We start from the raw sequence: 23,331 nt of genomic DNA, 5'->3' as shown, positions 1-23,331 counted from the left end.
GAGTAGATCACTTCTTCCTCACTGTTGACAGGGAGTTGGTACCAGGGAGACGAGTCCTCATAGAGGAACTGGCCATTCCTATACCACATGTAGGTGTGCCTGTCAGTCAGAGGACAGCTGGTATTGCAGTTCAAAATCACTCCCTGTCCCTCTCTCAACGGACCGAGTATCACCGTCACCTGTAGGTCTAAGCTCACATTTTTAGACATGTTCATTATAAATATACAAAAGAATGAAGTGAGAAGTGATGGGCGCTAATATATTAAAGTCTAACTCATGTTGATTAGGTGATGTAATGGTGATATTAAATGCCATTAACAATAAAGAGACAATAGCCCATGACGTAATGAGGGACAATATGACGTAATCTTTCCCATAATTGTTAATGGCGTTTTTAAAACAAACATTGAACTAAAAACAAACATTAAACCTAGGAGGGGCTAGCGCCCCTCAAAGATATATATTATTGAATTACTACATTTCCATCATGATACTACTACTGTACCTGTGACACTGAGACTAACGCTTGATGCATCAGTGGAGTCTGCTGTGCACTGGTACGTCTTTGCATCACTCTCTCTCACTTCATCGATTCTGTGAGTTGACTGACCCCCTGGAGAATACACTACATAACATCATCAGACAGCTGTTTAAAATCGAACCATTCTCTAAGGCCTGACTCACACCTTTCGATCTAGCATACAACATTGATGCATGCTAGATGTAAAGAAAGGGTTTGTTTACATCTTGCCCCAATGCATTTCCAATGGAAGTCACATGGTTTGACACAACATTTGTGTTGTACGGCTTTCGGCTGTGTTTCGACTGCCCCCCACCCCCTCATACAACACAAATGTTGTGTCAAACCATGTGACTCCCATTGGAAATGCATTGTGAGCTTGCATCAGTCAATAAGTCTCATGCATCAGCTATACATCAATCTGTTGCGAAGGTGTGAGTCAGGCCTAAATAGTTCAGTGTGTGTGTGTGTGTGTGTGTGTGTGTATGTGTGTGTGTGTGTGTGTGTGTGTGTGTGTGTGTGTGTGTGTGTGTGTGTGTGTGTGTGTGTGTATGTGTGTGTGTGTGTGTGTGTGTGTGTGTGTGTGTGTGTGTGTGTGCGCGCGTGTGTTTACGTGTGTGCGTGTGTGTGTGTGTGTGTGTGTGTGTGTGTGTGTGTGTGTGTGTGTGTGTGTGTGTGTGTGTGTGTGTGTGTGTGAGTGAGAGAGAGAGATGTACCTCGGCATGGCATATCTACTGTTGATCCCTTCAATACACACATGCGTGATGTTTGTCCAAGAATTCCTGACACAGAATGCATAATATTAAAGAACATAATTTCTTAAAGTCATTATTACACAGAAGTAGTCAAAACAGGACACCACAAGTCTACAAGGGACGCCTACACCTAAGGTGATGTGGCAATGATGTATATTGGGCTGATTGCCTTTCCCCCTGACAGTGAGTGAGCACTTGCTCAACTTCCCAATTCAAAAGGGTGAACAAAGATTGATTTACAAGAGGACTGTCGACTGTGTTTACTGGCCTTTGATTACTTTAGTTTTGTTTTAAAATGTATTTATGTATTGTATTTATGTATTTATTATTTGTCATTAATTATCTGGAGATATGTGGAGACCCCTGTTACTGAACTATTTCAATGATTACTATCAGAATAGAGCTATTAAACACCTACTTCAACCAACAAATATCACTTACTGCACATGTGCAGTCAACTTTTTACTGTGCATTTGAATTACTGTTTAATTGTGTATCCCTTATAAACCTTATAAACAGCCATTAGATAATAGCAACAATTTGGCAACATATTTATTCATGAACAATTTGACTACAAATTCCTACCTGAGACAGACAGGAGCCAACTCACAAACACAGACAAAAGCATGACTGGTCCTGTGGTTTTTAGCTAGAAAGAGAACAAAATGAACGACAGCTTATTTAGAAAATACTGTTTGTGGAATATGAAAATATATATAAACATAAACAATGTATAATTTGTTTTGTTAAAATACACAGCAATTTACTTACCTGACTGTTACCTATCCACTGCATGCGTTGTGGCACATAAGGATAGATAGTTCATGCAAAATATGTATATAGGCTTGGGTTGGGTTGTGTCAGTGTGACATCTCAAAAAAAGACCTTCCTCTTTATTGAATGTCTGTAAAGGATGTTTGATCTACACTATGTAACACTATGTACACTATGTGAAGTAGTTTCATGGTTTTAATTCAACTAACAGTTACATTTTTGTATTCTGACATTGTTACGCAAACTTCCAGGTATAACGTTGAGCTAAGTCTATCTATTTCACATTAGATAAGAGGTGTCACAAATGTGTCACATTTGAGGCTTGAGTTTCTCAGAGATGAACATGTGATGATCTGTGGTTGCATGCTGAATAGTGTGAAATGAATCAGCACTGTTAAAAAAACAAGATGATGTGAATTGGTCACTAAATGTACTGCCAAAATGTCCCTTATATTTGATGCATCTTTGTGCTGTTAGTCCACATACACTTGACAATGTATTGACTGGTTCATATATATATACACCGGTATATATATATATATATATATATATATATATATATATATATATATAATACCTTTGTAGTTGCTGGCTTAGAATCAGAATCAATCTTTATTGTCACATCACATTACAAGTAAGGTGGGTGAAAAACTAGGTTGTGCAGGCTCATCATTGCAGTTAAAAAGGATAGAGAGAAGAGAGGAGCATAACATTCATAATAATATATGACAATTGTGAGTGCATAATAAATAAAAGGTCATCATGAATGAATGTATGTATGTACGAGTATAAATAAAAGGAGTCCCTATTAAAACATGAATCAGTTCAGTCTGTGCATCAGACTTAGCGCTTGTTCAGCAGTCTTAATGCTGATAAGTAAAAGCTGTTCAAAAGTCTGGACATGGCTGTGGCTGGGGTGGTGAATGTCTGATGAAACGTTACGCCTTAGCCACGCAGCGTCTCTTATGTATTTCCTGGAGCTCCGTGGAGATCGTGGGAGCTCCCCTCCCACGATGCGCTGCGCTGTTCGCACCACTCTCTGCAGTGATCTGCGTTCCGCAGCAGTGCAGTTTCCAAACCAGGCGGTGGTGCCGCTTGTCAGAACACTCTCTATGGTGCTGCTGTAGAATGCTCTGAGGCTGCGGGGGCTCACTCTGAACTTCTTCAGGCGGCGGAGGCAATATTAGAGAGTCTTTGTTGGGCTTTTTTCACCACCTTTTTGGTGTGTGTTGCCCAGATCCTTCGAGATGTATCCCCTATACAAGAATTTGATGTCACAGACCTGTTCCACTGCGCCATCGATGTAGATAGGTGCATACATGCTCCCTCTCCTGCTTCCTAAAATCCACGATCAGCTCTTTGGACTTTACTGACGTTGAGAGCGAGGTTGTTTTCCTGACACCACTGTGTTAGTGTGCCAACCTCAGCTCTGTAGGCAGAGGTTTCCACAAAGAGCATCCGGACACATCTGCTCTTCCCCCCCTTGTCCAGATGGGTGAGTGCAGAGTGTATAGAGCCAGGGCAACTGCATCGTCGGTGGATCGGTTCTGACGATATGCAAATTGCCATGGGTCCAGTGTGTCTCTCACCAGTCATTCGAAACATTTGCTCGGAGTAAGTGCCAGGCGTTCAGACAAGCCACCTTGGAGTGTTTGGGGATGAACACTCCTGCTAGCTGGGCTGCACATACCTTCAGCACCCGGCCTGTGATGCCGTCGTCGGGCCCAATGACTTCGTGGGTATTCACCTTCACATAATCTGGTGGAAGGTACCGGAACAATTGCATTGAGGACACACAGCAAAAAAATCCAACAATTTCAGGCACATTCTAGTTGTTTCATGTTATAGAGCTGTTGAATTGGACATTTGTCATAATTGGTTTTGAGACTATTATTGGTGCAGATTGAGGGCTACAGCACAGGAATTAGAAGAGCTGGCCTATGCATTTTATGTTCATGCATCAATGAATCATTTTAAAGGTACACAGAGAAGCAAAGCTTTGCGTGGAATGCAAGAACGAGTGCCCAAAACAAAACGTTTGTGTGGACTGGCTATACGGTATGCTTTTTACTGCATAACGTATATGATTCTGCCTACGTGCTTAGTGGAGAGACAGCGAGCTCCGGCTTAGTGTTCACTTGTGAGGCAAACACCATAGTCTAATCATTCCGAAGAAGAATTTATGCACAGTGTGATAATTGTGAATCCCAGTTGTTGTATTCTCAGTGCCCAATCTGGTTTACACATGCTTTGACCTGTTCTTTGACCTCTCTTCTAAGCTTTAAGCCGGGCCAATCATAGTGTTTCTTGACATGACAGGGTCTGGCCGAGGATGTTGAGACATCTCCCAACAGATGTGAACCAGGAAATTTAGAGAGGGTAGTTTTCTTGTGAGTAAATTCCAGCACTCAAATATGTACACAAACAGATCAACTGTTGGACTGCGTGGATTAGCACTTACAAACACAGATTCAATGTAACAAAGGCCAAATTCCAATAACCCAAATCTCGGCCACTCACTCACTCACACTCGGTCACTCCAACATTGCAGTGTTACAGTGAAATTGATGACCTGCCGAAATATGTGAGTCTTGTGACCATCTTGTGGACTTCACATAATTTACATGGAGGTCTTTAAATACGTGACCTAAATATCACAAGTTTAAACTTTGCTTATAAACCAAACCGCAATGATTTACGTTTGGACACTGACGTTATGTGACGTCTACACAATTGTCACATATTTCAGTAGGTCACCAATTTCACCGTAACACCGCCATGCTGGAGTGACTGAATGTGAGTGAGCGAGTGGCCGAGATTTTGGGTATTGGAATTCAGCTAAAGGGACATGCATGGGCACTAAAGGCTAGATGACTCATCTGCGCTGCTGGCCAATGGAGAGCAACGTTACCACATGGCGGCCATGTTCCTACAGTCAGGCTTGTGTCAGCCCCCAGCCAAGACCCAGCCTACAACAGCCCTGCCAATCGGGCTCAGCCCTATTGGCACGACAGGTTGCGCGTTGGTCTGGCGAGTGGGAGGCCCGGGTTCAATCCCCGCTTTCCATCCCCGCTTTCCGCGCATTGCTACAATCTGGCGTAGTCGGCAGGACGTGAAGCGTGATATCCTCGCGTGAGGGACATGAGGAACATCGTGTGCGGTGGTCCACGGTGTGAAGTGAGAAGCGTGAGGACGTGCTTCAAAGAGTGGGGGGTGATTGTAGCCCCCAGCCAAGGCCAAGACCCAGCCTGCAACAGCCCTGCCAATCGGGCTCAGCCCTATTGGCACGAGAGGTTGCGCGTTGGTCTGGCAAGTGGGAGGCCCGGGTTCAATCCCCGCTTTCCGTGCATTGCTACAATCGCTCACTCATAACATTGCGTCTATGGTGCATGTACTTTATTAATAACCGTAACTTACTCTCCCGGAAATGTAATCGCTAGAGGCGGCGCCCCTCCGTCGCGGTCAACTACCGGTATACTTTATCAGACAAAAAAAAATAGTTGCGGTTGTTGGAAAAATAGTGGCAATAGTGGATTCGAACCCGGGAGGTGTCGATTGGGAGTCTAATTATTAACGACAAATGCCAAGCTGGCTGCCAGAATTGGTTTTCCGGCTGTTTTATAATGTGAAAATGCCCCGCCCCTACTACAGGTAGTATCTTGCCTGGGTCTTGTGCTGGGTCAGTGCGGGAGTCCTGAGTTTTCTTCCTATATTGAACCAGTAAGGAATTCATTACACTAAAAAATGACTATCAATAAAAACAGAAGTCTCTACTTCTATAATATTTTATTTTACCTTAATGTCCACAGGAAGGCCAAACTAAGGCAAACTACAGTGATTCCTATAGCTGCATTCTTAACTGCTGATGATTGAGAGAATTGTACTACAGATACAAATAGCACAGATTCTATGTTTCATATAATTCACTCTCCAGCAGCTTTCACCTTGAACACCTGAAATAGACAATATGCATAGGAAACTGAGATTATGGATTCAAGAACATGTTAAACTAGAAAGGTCGCAATTTTTCAAAATTGCAAAGTGTGGTTGCCGCAGTTGCTTACATGGGCCCCTCCCACTAATGTTGCTAGCCAATTACAATGTCGCGTCGACCTTGTGATCATGCGTAAGTAATTCGGAGGGGATTTATCCCCCCAAAATCATGTTTTTCCACCATACGGTTACATTTTTGGCATTTGCGGCGCCCCCTATGGATGAAAATGGAATTGCTTTTGGAACTTGGTTGATTGAACCACCCGCGACATGTGATTCAAATTTGGGATGGATCGGACATTCTGTTCGTGATTTATGGCCTTTTTTGTAAAATAGGCCCCTCCTACTATCTTCGGACGACGATTACGACCGAACGATACGCAGTACCAAAATTCTGCAGTTGGTGTTTTAATCGGATGGGTCCAGAGATCATGTGTGCCGATTTTTGTGAGATTTGGACAAAATCTGTAGGAGGAGGAGCCAAAAGTGTGTTTTGGAGAAAATTCTAATTTTGCAGGATTTCTTTCCCGGTTGAAAATGGGCGTGGCCTATATGTGGAAATGCATCATGACCCAAGGAATCCATGGAAAAAGAATTTACGACTTACGGTTCAAGAGTTATAGGGAAAAACGCAAAATCATTTTTCTGCAAGAAACGGTTACATTTTTCACATTTGCGGCGCCCCCTATGGATGAAAATGGAATCGCTTTTGGCTTTTGGTTGATTAAACTACCCACGACATCTGGACATTCCGTTCGTGATTTTAGGCATTTTTTGTAAAATAGGCCCCTCCCACTAACTTCGGACGACGATTAAGGCCGAACGATACGGACAAATAAAATTCAAAAAATCTGAAAAAAATTGAAACGCAGTCCGATAGGTCCAGAGATCATGTGTACCGATTTCTGTGAGATTCGGAAAAAAATCTGTAGAATCAGAAAATAAAAGTGTGTTTTGAAGAAAAATCAAAATGGCGGAAAATCTATCCTGACGCAAATGGGCGTGGCCTATATGGGGAGATGCGTCATGACCCAAGGAATCCAGGGCAAAAATAATTTAGATTTTACAACCTATGGTTCAAGAGTTATAAGCCAAAACATAAAGTGGGCTTCCCCATTATAAGTCTTTGGAGAACTAATTAATTAATCATCAATTAAACTATACAACGGATCTCTTAGCAATGAGCAAGCACACGCCGGTCGATTTGACATATGGCTCGAGTGTGTGCGGCAAAAACTGTGGGAGGAGTAGTGTGCCAAAGTATCCAAATGTACAATAACAATAGTCTGGTTGCCCTATGACATACCTATTATGTAGCATGAATATAGTATTTATTTCAAGTAAACAGACTGATTCATACAGTACTCACACACTGAAGGAGAGAGGAGATCCTTTTGGTCTTCTACAACACAATAATAACCATCATCAGAATTTTCATAAACAGTGTGATTCTGAGCAGTGGCAACATAATCTCTAATCCTGTACCACAGGAAGGTGGGTTTGAGGTGTCGTATCTTATGACACGAGACCATACAAACTTAACCAAAACACTGGGAGAGCATTGAGATAATTGTGAGACAGCACGACAGCAGATTAGATGTTCCTCAGAGATGTTGGTTTATTTCGAAGTACACAGCATAGCAAAGCATGGCATAGGCTCCTCCAGCCTCACGGCCTCGGATCGACTGACTGACTGACATAGAAATCAACTTGCTTAAGTACAGTTTTACACAATACACATTGGACCAGACTACCATTTGGCCATTCCTAGAAGGTAAATCAGGATCACTGTGGCCCTTTGATCCACTGTTTTAGCATTTGGTTGCCCTAGGTGTGAATCAGGATCTCAGGACTCAAACAAAAGGCACAGTAAAAACAACCCCTGTCCCCAGGTGGTCCTTGAATATCAAAGACAGACCCCAATTAAGCCAGCCAGCTAGTCTGACCAACTAAACAGATCACCATATGCTATGAGCACAGTAGCACACATTATGGATAGAATTATGATTTCCAGATTCCACAGAGGTTTGTCAGAGTACAAGTGGTTCTGCAGCTCAGCTGCACTTGCACTGCATTAATGACAGTCACTTTGACATGCAGATCTGTTGAGAAGAAGTACATACGGTAGTTCATCAGTAATGTTGGTTGACTAGTGATGTTGCAAAGACTCCTCAATCAAAAAGATGCCCACACATAACATTGGACCCGGTCCCTGTCATAAATACATTATTTTGTGATTTTATGCTTAACTATTAGCAGCCATGTGGCCTTTATGGAAAAGTGACACCCTTTAGCGGCCCTAGGCCTAGGGGAACACAACAGTGTAAACCGCTAACTGGACTAAACAAATCTGATGAGTCTAACCTCTAAAGAATGTGATGGAACAGGAGTTATTCATCAATGACTTGGGACACATTCTCCCATCAGCATAGGTCATTCTAAAGCAGCTTGGATCGACAGAATCTAGGAGAAAAAATCACACCCGGGTGAACTGAGTGACCACTGATGAAATGAAATCACACCCGGATGTGATTTCACAACTGGCTTTTTTTGTGCAGAAAAAATGAGCATGGTTGCTACGGTCATCCAGTTCACCCGGGTGTGATTTAATTACGTCAGAAATTATTTTGAACATAGCAACCATGCTCATTTTTTCTGCACAAAAAAGCCAGTTGTAGGAGTGGTTTACACCACTCAAAAATCCACATGCAGTCACTGAAATGACTGAGACACACGTACATGTAAACCCTTATAAACCATTCATTTATTAAAATAAAATATATATTTAGTTAGATATCTAGTATCTACCTCAAACTATATTAATAAACAGCAATAGGCCTACAGTATCTCCATTGTGAACAGATGTGATAATGTCACCACTCACTGACTGAAACATCAGGGGCTTTGAGAGCTTCATGCCCTTTAACAGCACAGGAGTAGATCACTTCTTCCTCACTGTTGACAGGGAGTTGGTACCAGGGAGTTGGTACCAGGGAGACCTGGAGTCCTCCGCTGGCATCCTTCCTCACCAGCCAACCTGCACACCCATGCTGAATATACACGCTGACGTCCCGGTTGTGGATATTATATTCGCAAGAGCCGAGCGCGTCCCAGGCAACAGCAGGATGCGGAGGAGTGATCTAACGGCGGCGGAAGTCGAGGCACAAGACACGGTCAACACCACCATCTACAGGCGTGACGAGTCTCCACATCCAACCACGGGGGACAACGCGGCTGGAGACGGACCCAATCGGCCACACCGTGATACTTTACCTGCTATTTTTCCAGTCGACACCATCAACCCCACCAGAGCCCACAACAAACCTGGACGAGGGACCCCATCCCCCACTCCCGCCACCCCACGACGACCCCCACGCACCCCCCACCCTCCCCCCACGGCAACCCGCGGCTACTACAGACATCAACAATGGCCCTCCGCTCCCCTACTTCACCACGGAGGAAATAAGCACCATAGTCAGAGCCAACGGACTACATATCTTTCACCTGAACGTCAACAGCCTTGGACCCAAAATGGCTGAAATCAGGCATATGTTTCAATGCGGTAAGGCGAACATCATTAGCTTCTCTGAAACTAAACTTGATGAGTCAACCAAAGACCCAGAAGTTGAAATAGAGAACTATTCTTTGATCAGAAACGACAGAAACAGGCATGGTGGTGGTGTGTGTATGTATATTCACAAAGACACTGAATATGTTACTCGTAATGACTTACAGCATGATGAAATTGAAACTGTGTGGGTTGAATTCATTTTCAAAAAGGCTAAATCGGTATTAGTGGGCACCGTCTACAGACCGCCTGACCAACATGGGTTCTATGATATACTTGAGGGGTGCTTAGCTGAGGAGGAATGTGTAGAGAAAATCCTGATTGGCGACTACAATACAGACATGCAACGTAAGGAAGCACCTGTGTTTAAGTCATTCAGTAAGTTCTGTGATCTACATAGTGTCAGTCAGCTAATTACCCAACCCACTAGAGTGTGTGATTCTACTCAAACTGTCATTGATCTCATTCTGTCCTCGGACAAATCCAGAATCTCCAAGAAAGGGGTTATTGTATGTGGGCTTAGTGATCATTTTATGATATTCTGTACCCGCAAAATACAAAAACTTAAGACCGGCTGCCACAAAACAGTCATATCAAGGGACCTCAAAACCTACTCTAGTGAGGTCTTTAACCAAGTATTGGAGAGTCTGGATTGGTCCGATGAGCTTAAAAGCACACTTGTCGAAGAAGCTTGGCTTGGCTTCAAAACCAAATATACATCAGTACTGAACAACATGGCTCCTTTGAGAACCACCAGGGGCAAAACCCGCTCGGAACCATGGATGAATTCGGACATACTGGCTGCAATGAAAGCCAGAGACAAAAAATGCTCTGAATTTCTAAAATGCAAGTCAAAGCTAGCCAAGCGCTTCGACAGTGTTCGCCAAGCTCGTTTGAACAACCTAAATACCTAACGAATCAAGCTAAGAAACAGTGTAACTGCCATGACCAAATCAGCTAAAAGTAACTTCATCAATGATAAAGCACAGGAAAACAAAAACAATCCTCATGAGCTCTAGAAGCTACTAAACAATCAACTAGGCTATGGTCAGAAACTAAAAACCAGGTTTTCAAACATAAACATCAAATCGGACAACACTCTCATCACTGACAACCTTGATGTGGCCAACTACTTGAATATCTTCTTTACAAACATAGCAACAACTCTGGTTAACAAACTGCCCTCCCACTCTGGGCTCTTTGGTGTAGAGCACATTACAACCTTCTACAGAAACCTAGGTGTTTGTAAAGACGATTTTAAACTAGTTATGGTAACAACTGATGAGGTAATTAAGAAACTGAGTGCCCTCCAACCCCACAAGGCCACAGGCCATGACAACATTCCCTCCAAATTTCTCAGAGACTCAGCCATCTCTATAGCTCCAATCATCACCCACATAGTAAACCTCTCCATCAAACAGGGACAGGTCCCCCAAGATTTCAAACTGTCCAAAGTAACCCCCTTGCACAAGAAAGGGAGTAAATTAGACCCCGGCAACTACCGCCCTATTTCTATTCTTAGTTCCATCTCGAAAGTGATGGAAAAAATAGTCTATGAACAGGTTGAAAAGTATCTTGCCACTAATAAATTATTGTACGAGTTCCAATCTGGCTTCAGAACATCCCACTCCACTGACACATGCCTTCTCTATTTGAGCGACCACATCAAACAAGAGGTGGACGCTGGCAAATACTGCGGCATGGTCATGCTGGATCTCCAAAAGGCTTTTGACACCGTGAACCACTCCATACTGGTAAGCTAAAAGCAATTGGTTTCGATAGCACATCAGTGAGCTGGATGCAATCCTACCTGGAGGGGAGAGAACAGATGGTGGAAGTGAACGGAACACTGTCCCCCCCCTCCCAGTGAGCTGTGGCGTTCCACAAGGAAGCATACTAGGGCCTCTACTGTTCCTAATATATGTAAACGACATGACTTCAGCTTGTGACTGCAACTTGTTCCTGTTCGCAGATGACTCAGCACTGCTGGTCTCGGACAGGGACAAACTGCAGGTTGAAAATGCCCTCAGCTCTGAACTCGGTAGAATCTGCACCTGGCTCGCTGATAACAAACTATCTTTACACCTGGGAAAAACTGAATCCATTCTCTTTGGCTCTATTAGTAATCTCAGCAAGGCAAATGGCTTCTTGGTTAGAGTGGGTGACAATGTTATCACACGTAAAGATGAAATTACCTACCTAGGTTCCATCCTGGAGGCTAATCTTTCCGGTGATAAAATGGCCACCAACGTAATCAAAAAGGTCAACCATAGAACAAGATTCCTTTACAGGATCTCCTCACTGGTCAACAAAAACACCTTGAAGACCTTAACAGGAGCCCTTGTACAGGGTTTCTTTGACTATGCATGCACCTCCTGGTACCACAGCACCTCAAAGGCCCTTAAAACCAGGCTCCAGACTTCCCAAAACAAACTGGTCAGGCTCCTACTTGACCTAGCCCCCCGAACCCACCTCACCCCTGCCCACTTCGACAGGCTGGAATGGCTTAGGGTCGACGACAGAGTACAGCATCTTGCAATGGGTCTGGTCCACAAGATTCGATACGCCACCAAGATACCCATGTACCTGTCTAGATACTTCCTTAATGTTAACGAAGTCCACACCCACAACACCAGAGGGAGTGCAACGAACCATGTACAACCCAGATTCGGCACAAACAAGGGACTAAATTCTTTTCGCTCCTATGCCACCAAAATGTGGAACGCCCTACCAACTGTCATTAAGACATGCGAATCCCTTGACTCTTTCAAAACCGCTCTCAAAGGGCACCTACGGACGGCTGCAATTCGAAACTGGCCCCTGTAAAATCGGAATCCCTCAAACACGAACCCAAGGACAACACAAGAGACGGTCGCGGCCACACAGCCAACTCAAGGTATGGCCACTGAGCCAACTTGGGGACCCAACGCAAGGACAACACAAGAGACGGTCACGGCCACACAGCCAACTCAAGGTACGGCCACGGAGCCGACTTGGGGACCCAACGCAGCTCCTCCAAGGAAAACAAACAAATTAACGGAGCTGAACGTGAATCCCCCCCACCGCCCACCCCTTTTTTCCCCTCACTGTATATGTTTCTTTTCCCTTTTTACCCTTTTTACCTCTTTTATGATGAATTCCTGTTCTGTCTATAGAAGTGTCTATTTGTACGTCTCTAAATGTTTTGATGATTTGAACATGGTGGACCCTATTGGAAACAAGTGTAATGCTTAATTGGGTCGTCCACTCACAGTTAACAGCCTTTGTATTGAGTTTGTGCTTGAAATGTACTGTAATTCTGCAAACTGTTAATAAATTCTTCAATCAATCAATCAATAGAGGAACTGGCCATTCTTATACCACATGTAGGTGTGTCTGTCAGTCAGAGGACAGCTAGTACTGCAGTTCAAAGTTCTCCCAGAATTCCTGACACACAATACATTACTTTATAAGAACATTAGGGCAGGATTTTCTTAAAGTCATGATTACAGGACATCAAACCATGACATCACATCAAAGTCTGCAGTATAACAGGTGATGTGGCAGCGAAGGATAGTTTGTCATCATATGTAAGTGTAGCATAATTTATTTTTATAGTAAGACTTTCTATGCATCCACACATCCAACGCATTATAATCTGTGTATAACACTGTATAAAGATAAGGTTCAAGTATTATAATATTTCATAATTGCTGAACACTCACAGACATCCTTTTGCAAGGATCATATCTGTAATGTTAATGTATTATAATCACTGTGATTATAAGTCAATATAAGTGGTGAGTGCGTGCTATAAGTATGTTCATGAAGCATTATAGACATGGGATGCATAGAAAGATGATTTAAGAAGACTGAAGGTTGTGTTAATTTACTGTCCCCAGATTATGCTAAATTAAATGCTAAATTTACAAAGTCGTTAATTCATCTATATCACCTTTAAACCTGTTACATGACCTTGCTACTTGACTTATCAGTTACTGGCAGGTACAGTATACTGCTTATTAAATGTTTTAAGTCTTTGCATTTAACCTTACTGTGCATTTCTTTCTTTTCAAAATCTTTTTATTCAGGTTTTTGACAGTAGCCCAGGGGCAAGTATTAAACAGACAAACAGACAACAAAACTCAATCCCCTATCCCACCCTCCCCCCACCCACAATCCCAAGGATAGTCGGAAAAACAGTCTGGAGGAAATAAAATATATATATATACACACATACACAAAATACATGCATACATAATTACAAAAAATACAAATATAATAAAATAAAATGCAGATTTCTCATAGCAGAGCAGATTTTGTTTCTGTTGTGATTTGGCGTTGGCCGAGGCATAGGCACGGCACACTATGCAGTTTGTGTGTTGTGGTAGAATTACTGTGCATTTCAATTACTGTTTAATTGCTTACTTTCCTACAATGTTAATATTAACAAACCATTGAATCCCTTACAAGCTTTGTTTGTACAAGCTTAGCATGCTGGTAACTCATTGTGACAATAGCATAGACGCCATTAAATAATAGCGACAATTTAACAACATATTCATAATACATTTGACTACACATTCCTACCTGAAACAGATAGGAGCAAAGTCACAAACACGCATCCAGTTCCAGACAACAGCATGACTGGACGGGTCCTTGTTGATTGATTGATTGATTAATTACTTTATTAGTCAGATTTGTAAACGGTAAACGGTACAGTTAGACATGAGAAGGTTAAAATAAGGATAAAATAAAGTCCTGGGGACTTATTTCCATTGTGGTCCTATGTACTATTCAATTAATCAGCATACATACTAACACAATAATACAACTATAGAAAGATGACCGACCGAGTAACAACTTTTATGACAGCTTGTTCATGGAATTCACACATAAAGCACTGACAGCACATTACTTACTGAGAAAGGATGATCATTTGTTGACGTTATGCCAGTTGACACACGCCTCTTTGTATTAAGCCCATGGATTGTTACAACATGGAAAGGACTTCCTTCCTCGTTATATCTTTAAACCTCAGAATTCACTTACGTAATATTTCTCTAAGTGAATTACTTACATTGAAGTAACTGTCAAGCAAATCCTGGATCAACTATATGGCCACACATTTTTGAGGGGAACATACAGTAAATAAAAATCACACCTGTGTGAACTGAGTGGTGTAAGGTCTTATATAGACTGATCAGCTGTGGTCTAATGAAATCACACCCGTGTGAACTGGGTGACCATAGCAACCGTGCTCATTTTTTGAGCACAGACAGACAGACAGACAGACAGACTAACAAAGCCAGTCGTAGGACTGGTTTACACCACTCAAAAAGGATGAAATTTGGACATACAATCGTCCTGCCTGACAGTGATGATATGCAACGTCTATTCAGCTGTTGTATAATATACCAATATATGCCATGTGTCCAAGTTGCAACACAATTCCAGAATGACTTCAGAGTGGTTTGAGGTTGTCAGTGTTGAACATGTGATTTGTGGTTGCTTAATAGTGTGAAACTACTCGGCAGCATTTAAAAACAATATGATAATACCATATATATATATATATATATATATATATAGCCACTAAGTCTACTGACAAAATGACGCTAACTGCATGTTTGATTGTGTGCTGGGCAGGGCATTAAGCAACTAGTCGACTAGTTTACTAGTCGACTAGTAAATCCACTAGTATGAAATAACACTTTGAAGTTTTCCTCACAACAAATTTACCCCTAACCAGCTAAATGATCTCGAGTTGATAAATTATGACCAAAAGCTGTACTTCAATCTCTTGTAAAAGCAGGTTATTCTCATTTCTCACTTGGATGCATCAGGGGAAACGTTGAAGTTGACGGCTGCATACTGGACATCTTCTTGTCTCTGAGGTGGTTGGCTGTTGGAGTTGGTAGAACGATGGAAGTGGACGCTGCTGTAGTGAGGCTCATCCTGTGGGTTCTCCATGTGGAGCAGTGACAAGTGTTCTGGACACAGCTGAGATGTTCTCATACATAGGATCAGAGTGGGTCTGATGGGGAGACAGAACAGACAAGGTGTGTTTGGTGGGGTATGGAAGGTTCGTTCTTTTTCTTTAGATCGGGGTGCATACTTAGTTTAGACTAGTCATTGGTTAGACATAAGGTTGGTGAGGGGTGCGTTAAAACGACTGGATTAAGGTTGGTGAGGGGTGCATTAAAACGACCGGATTAAGGTTGGTGAGGGGTGCCTTAAGGGTTGGGAGAGGGTTAAAGTTAGGTTTAGGTGTGCTGCCCCATGGGAGGTTAGGGTTAGGGTGAGGGTTTGAGATAGGTTGTACTGTAGGACTAATGACTGGTCAAACCAATGACTAGTCTAAACTAGATCTCTCTCTGAGGCCTCAACCACACTATTAAGACAAAATTGTTCTCTCTGTTCCGGGGGGAGAGGGGGGGGCAGAGCAGCTCGCTGAGATTCACAGAACAGCTCTGCTCCATAGGGGGAGGAGGGCAGAACACACTCCATGGAGCAGAGCTGTTCTGTGAATCTCTGCGACTCCCATTGAAAATGAATTGCGAGCTGCTCTGCGCCCCCCTCTCCCCCTGGAACAGAGAGAACGGTTTTGTCTTAATAGTGTGATTGAGGCCTCACATTCACACCCACAAGACACACTGCACTTTGGGGTCCTCTAAATCTGTAAATACCTGGCCACTTTGTGCTGGGTCAGTGCGGGAGTCCTGAGTTTTCTTCCTATATTGAACCAGTAAGGAATTCATTACACTAAAAAATTACTATCAATAAAAACAGAAGTCTCCACTTGTAGAAATATCACTTCTATAATATTTTTTTACCCTAATATCCACAGGAAGGCCAGAAAGACGAGGCTGATCACTACAGTGATTCCTATAGCTGCATTCCTAACTGCTGATGATTGAGAGAATTGTACTAGAGATACAAATATAGAGAGAAACATCAATTGTTACTGTGCAAAAATATATATAAAATACATTTTTAATAATTATGAAATAAAAAAAGATTGTACAGAGATTAATATTATTTCGCAGGATCAAATTTCAAATTGAAATTTCAAAAAGCTCTACGCACGTGTGACAGTGAGAGTTTCTTCGGGACTTCTGAGCTCCTCGTGACCTTTGACAGCACAGGAGTATTCTCCTGCATCCTGACTGCTGACTGGGTCTAGAACCACATAGTTCTGTTGGCTCTGTTTCTGGGTTACACTGTTGTGGTACCACATGTAGGTGGGGTTGTCAGTAAGAGGACAGCTACTGCTACACACCAGTGTCACTCTCTGTCCCTCTGTTGTATTGGCAGCAGGAATCATCTTCAATGTAAGGCCTGAAAGACAGTTGTAATGTCATTATGTTATGGCAGGCTTGTCCAAGTAGTCAATTCATTGTTTTGACACTAAAGACTACAATTGAAAGAAGAAAGTACAAGACATGATCAAAAGTCTACCTGTTACGTGTAGTTTCACTCCAGGTAGACCAGATACTTTTCTTCCTGGCTTATTTGTGTGAAATCTGAATATGTATTCAGATGAGTCTCTCTCTGTCAGGTTATTGATCGTCAGGGTGTGATGGTTCTTTGTCTGTCCAGAGAACTTCACACGATGTTCATAGTTAGGGTCCTTGGTCAGACTAAGTAACCTTGTCGTATACCAGTATGTGTTGGTGTCACTAGTGTCTACCAGCACATAACCAGGTGGGTATGAATAATTACATGATATGTTCACTGATGAGCCGATCAGAGCACAGATTCTCTGTTTCATATAATTCACTCTCCAGCAGCTTTCACCTTGAACACCTGAAATAGACAATATGCATATAAGGAAAATGAGATTATGGATTCAAGAACATGTTAAATTCTGAACATGTAAATGATAAGTGACATACCTATTATGTAGCATGAATATAGTATTTATTTCAAGTAAACAGACTGATTCATACAGTACTCACACACTGAAGGAGAGAGGAGATCCTTTTGGTCTTTTACAACACAATAATAACCATCATCAGAACTTCTATAAACAGTGTGCTTCTGATCAGTGGCAACATAATCTCTAATCCTGTACCACAGGAAGGTGGGTTTGAGGTTTGTCAGAGTACAAGTGGTTCTGCAGCTCAGCTGCACTTGCGCTGCATTAATGACAGTCACTTTGACATGCAGATCTGTTGAGAAGAAGTACATACGGTAGTTCATCAGTAATGTTGGTTGAACAACAGAATTGTTTTACTGTGACTATAGTGATGTCGCAAAGACTCCTCAATCAAAAAGATGCCCACACATAACATTGGACCCGGTCTCTGTCATAAATACATTATTTTGTGATTTTAGAAAATACATCATGCTTAACTATTAGCAGCCATGTGGCCTTTATGGAAAAGTGACACCCTTTAGCGGCCCTAGGCCTAGGGGAACACAACAGTGTAAACCGCTAACTGGACTAAACAAATATAATGTGTCTAACCTCTAAAGAATGTGATGGAACAGTTATTCATCAATGACTTAGGACACATTCTCCCATCAGCATAGGTCATTCTAAAGCAGCTTGGATCGACAGAATCTAGGAGAAAAAAATCACATGCAATCACTGAAATGACACACGTACATGTAAACCATTATAAACCATTAATTTATTAAAATAAAATATATATTTAGTTAGATATCTAGTATCTACCTCAAACTATATTAATAAACAGCAATAGGCCTACAGTATCTCCATTGTGAACAGATGTGATAATGTCACCACTCACTGACTGAAACATCAGGGGCTTTGAGAGCTTCATGACCTTTAACAGCACAGGAGTAGATCACTTCTTCCTCACTGTTGACAGGGAGTTGGTACCAGGGAGACGAGTCCTCATAGAGGAACTGGCCATTCTTATACCACATGTAGGTGTGCCTGTCAGTCAGAGGACAGCTGGTATTGCAGTTCAAAATCACTCCCTGTCCCTCTCTCAACGGACCGAGTATCACCGTCACCTGTAGGTCTAAGCTCACATTTTTAGTTGTATATTTTAATGTTCATTATAAATATACAAAAGAATGAAGTGAGAAGTGATGGGCGCTAATATATTAAAGTCTAACTCATGTTGATTAGGTGATATTAAATGCCATTAACAATAAAGAGACAATAGCCCATGACGTAATGAGGGACAATATGACGTAATCTTTCCCATCATTGTTAATGGCGTTTTTAAAACAAACATTGAACTAAAAACAAACATTAAACCTAGGAGGGGCTAGCGCCCCTCAAAAATATATATTATTGAATTACTACATTTCCATCATGATACTACTACTGTACCTGTGACACTGAGACTAACGATTGATGCATCAGTGGAGTCTGCTGTGCACTGGTACGTCTTTGCATCACTCTCTCTCACTTCATCGATTCTGTGAGTTGACTGACCCCCTGGAGAATACACTACATAACATCATCAGACAGCTGTTTAAAATCGAACCATTCTCTAAGGCCTGACTCACACCTTTCGATCTAGCATACAACATTGATGCATGCTAGATGTAAAGAAAGGGTTTGTTTACATCTTGCCCCAATGCATTTCCAATGAAAGTCACATGGTTTGACACAACATTTGTGTTGTACGGCTTTCGGCTGTGTTTCGACTGCCCCCCACCCCCCCATACAACACAAATGTTGTGTCAAACCATGTGACTCCCATTGGAAATGCATTGTGAGCTTGCATCAGTAAATAAGTCTCATGCATCAGCTATACATCAATCTGTTGCGAAGGTGTGAGTCAGGCCTAAATAGTTCTGTGTGTGTGTGTGTGTGTGTGTGTGTGTGTGTGTGTGTGTGTGTGTGTGTGTGTGTGTGTGTGTGTGTGTGTGTGTGTGTGTGTGTGTGTGTGTGTGTCTGTGTGTGTGTGTGTGTGTGTGTGTGTGTGTGTGTGTGTACATGTGTGCATGTGTGTTTACGTGTGTGCGTGTGTGCGTGTGTGCGTGTGTGTGTGTGTGTGCGTGCGTGCGTGCGTGCGTGCGTGCGTGCGTGCGTGCGTGCGTGCGTGCGTGCGTGCGTGTGTGTGCGTGTGTGTGTGTGTGTGTGTGTGTTTAGAGAGATGTACCTCGGCATGGCATATCTACTGTTGATCCCTTCAATACACACATGCGTGATGTTTGTCCAAGAATTCCTGACACAGAATGCATAATATTAAAGAACAGAATTTCTTAAAGTCATTATTACACAGAAGTAGTCAAAACAGGACACCACAAGTCTACAAGGGACGCCTACACCTAAGGTGATGTGGCAATGATGTATGGTTTGTCTATCATCATCTGTAAGTGTAGTGCCACAGGGTGGCGCTATTGAACAGCATTTGACAGTGAGTGAGCACTTGCTCAACTTCCCAATTCAAAAGGGTGAACAAAGATTGATTTACAAGAGGACTGTCGACTGTGTTTACTGGCCTTTGATTACTTTAGTTTTGTTTTTAAAATGTAATTATGTATTGTATTTATGTATTTATTATTTGTCATTAATTATCTGGAGATATGTGGAGACCCCTGTTACTGAACTATTTCAATGATTACTATCAGAATAGAGCTATTAAACACCTACTTCAACCAACAAATATCACTTACTGTACATGTGCAGTCAACTTTTTACTGTGCATTTGAATTACTGTTTAATAATTTCTAATGTTGCACTGTTGACAGCTAAAACGTGGGGGTGGTTAAGGTGGTCATTGTGGGTGGAGTTAAGTACCTATTGTCCTTCCCATTGACACACCAGCACTAGGTGTTGAAATGTTGTGAACATTCAAAGGGGATTTTCTCAGCTTTGGGTAAAACGGCACAATCATTTTAAAATGGTCATAGCTCCTTCAAATATTTTCCAATTTAATTGAATGATACATCATATGAAAGCTTACATTCTGTACTTTAATAATCTGTAAAAAACTGAAAAATTACTCTGGTCGAGATGAGGGCCTATTTGCCAGACCCGGTCACAATTGTGTATCCCTTATAAACCTTATTAGATATTGCCATTAGATAATAGCAACAATTTGGCAACATATTTATTCATGAACAATTTGACTACAAATTCCTACCTGAGACAGACAGGAGCCAACTCACAAACACAGACAACAGCATGACTGGTCCTGTGGTTTTTAGCTAGAAAGAGAACAAAATTAACGACAGCTTATTTAGAAAATACTGTTTGTGGAATATGAAAATACATAAACAATGTATAATTATTTTTGTTAAAATACACAGCAATTTACTTACCTGACTGTTACCTATCCACTGCATGCGTTGTGGCACATAAGGATAGATAGTTCATGCAAAATATGTATATAGGCTTGGGTTGGGTTGTGTCATTGTGACATCTCAAAAAAAGACCTTCCTCTTTATTGAATGTCTGTAAAGGATGTTTGATCTACACTATGTAACACTATGTACACTATGTGAAGTAGTTTCATGGTTTTAATTCAACTAACAGTTACATTTTTGTATTCTGACATTGTTACGCAAACTTTCAGGTATAACGTTGAGCTAAGTCTATCTATTTCACATTAGATAAGAGGTGTCACAAATGTGTCACATTTGAGGCTTGAGTTTCTCAGAGATGAACATGTGATCTGTGGTTGCATGCTGAATAGTGTGAAATGAATCAGCACTGTTAAAAAAACCAGATGATGTGAATTGGTCACTGAATGTACTGCCAAAATGTCCCTTATATTTGATGCATCTTTGTGCTGTATACACTTGACAATGTATTGACTGGTTATATATATATATATATATATATATATATATATATATATACCTTTGTAGTTGCTGGCATAGAATCAGAATAAATCTTTATTGTCACATCACATTACAAGTAAGGTGGGTGGAAAAACTAGGTTGTGCATTGCAAGGATAGAGAGAAGAGAGGAGCATAAAATGCATAATAATATATGACAATTGTGAGTGCATAATAAATAAAAGGTCATCATGAATGAATGTATGTATGTATGTATGTATGTATGTATGTATGTATGTATGTATGTATGTATGTATGTATGTATGTATGTATGTATGTATGTATGTATGTATGTATGTATGTATGTATGTATGTATGTATGTATGTATGTATGTAGGTACGAGTATAAATAAAAGGAGTCCCTATTAAAACATGAATCAGTTCAGTCTGTGCATCAGACTTAGCTCTTGTTCAGCAGTCTTAATGCTGATAAGTAAAAGCTGTTAAAAAGTCTGGTAGTACGTGCTCCCGATGCTCCTGTAACGCTTGCCTGGCCGTGGGTGCGGAAGCGGGCTGAGGCTGTGGCTGGGGTGGTGAATGTCTGATGAAACGTTTCGCCTTAGCCACGCAGCGTCTCTCATGTATTTCCTGGAGGGGGGAGGGGGAAGCTCCCCTCCCACGATGCGCTGCGCTGTTCGCACCACTCTCTGCAGTGATCTGCGTTCCGCCTGGTTTCCAAACCAGGTGGTGGTGCCGCTTGTCAGAACACTCTCTATGGTGCTGCTGTAGAATTAGCCTCGGAAACCCAGACGTTTTATTGTAGAATGCTCTGAGGCTGCGGGGGCTCACTCTGAACTTCCTCTGGACGGCGGAGGCAATAGAAGGTTGTTTTCCTGACACCACTGTGTTAGTGTGCCAACCTCAGCTCTGTAGGCAGATGTTTAGTCCACAAAGAGCAGATCCGAACACATCTGCTCTTCCCCCCCTTGTGAGTGCAGAGTGTATAGAGCCAGGGCAACTGCATCCTCGGTGGATCGGTTCTGACGATATGCAAATTGCCATGGGTCCAGTGTGACAGAGCAAATATAGTCTCTCACCAGTCTTTCGAAACATTTGCTCGGAGTAAGTGCCAGGCGTTCAGACACGCCACCTTGGAGTGTTTGGGGATGAACACTCCTGCTAGCTGGGCTGCTTTTTACTGCATAACGTATATGATTCTGCCTACGTGCTTAGTGGAGAGACAGCGAGCTCCGGCTTAGTGTTCACTTGTGAGGCAAAACACCATAGTCTAATCATTCCGAAGAAGAATTTATGCATATACAGGTAGAACAGTGTGATAATTGTGAATCCCAGCCGTTGTATTCTCAGTGCCCAATCTGGTTTACACATGCCTTGACCTGTTCTTTGACCTCTCTTCTAAGCTTTAAGCCGGGCCAATCATAGTGTTTCTTGACATGACAGGGTCTGGCCGAGGATGTTGAGACATCTCCCGGGGCAACAGATGTGAACCAGGAAATTTAGAGTGGGTGGTTTTCTTGTGAGTAAATTCCAGCACTCAAATATGTACAGTACACAAACAGATCAACTGTTGGACTGCGTGGATTAGCACTTACAAACACAGATTCAATGTAACAAAGGCCAAATTCCAATAACCCAAATCTCGGCCTGCACTCACTCACTCACACTCGGTCACTCCAACATTGCAGTGTTACAGTGAAATTGATGACCTGCCGAAATATGTGAGTCTTGTGACCATCTTGTGGACTTCACATAACTTACATGGAGGTCTTTAAATACGTGACCTAAATATCACAAGTTTAAACTTTGCTAATAAACCAAACCGCAATGATTTACGTTTGGACACTGACGTTATGTGTGACGTCTACACAATTGTCACATATTTCAGTAGGTCACCAATTTCACCGTAACACCGCCATGCTGGAGTGACTGAGCGAGTGGCCGAGATTTTGGGTATTGGAATTCAGCTAAAGGGACATGCATGGGCACTAAAGGCTAGATGACTCAT

General features: G+C 42.1%; 1 protein-coding gene across 1 annotated transcript; it reads right to left on the bottom strand.

Moving 5' to 3' along the window:
* Positions 1-13,785: 13,785 nt before the first annotated feature.
* Positions 13,786-20,892, bottom strand: LOC306921859 (uncharacterized protein). Its single transcript, XM_079499162.1, has 12 exons — positions 20,846-20,892; positions 20,668-20,731; positions 19,681-19,746; positions 18,903-19,022; positions 18,349-18,585; positions 18,063-18,158; positions 17,551-17,763; positions 17,051-17,398; positions 16,679-16,930; positions 16,426-16,519; positions 16,279-16,324; positions 13,786-15,626 (listed from the first exon to the last, which is right to left on the bottom strand). Exons 1-12 carry the CDS (start codon positions 20,867-20,869, stop codon positions 15,543-15,545), a joined length of 1,644 nt encoding a protein of 547 aa, XP_079355288.1. The 5' UTR covers positions 20,870-20,892; the 3' UTR covers positions 13,786-15,542.
* Between the last annotated feature and the right edge of the window lie 2,439 nt (positions 20,893-23,331).

Source organism: Electrona antarctica (genome assembly GCF_951216825.1).
Source record: "Electrona antarctica genome assembly, chromosome: 4".
Taxonomy (NCBI): domain Eukaryota; kingdom Metazoa; phylum Chordata; class Actinopteri; order Myctophiformes; family Myctophidae; genus Electrona; species Electrona antarctica.
Note: the sequence above shows the minus strand (reverse complement) of the source record. Positions and strands in the feature narration are given on the sequence as shown.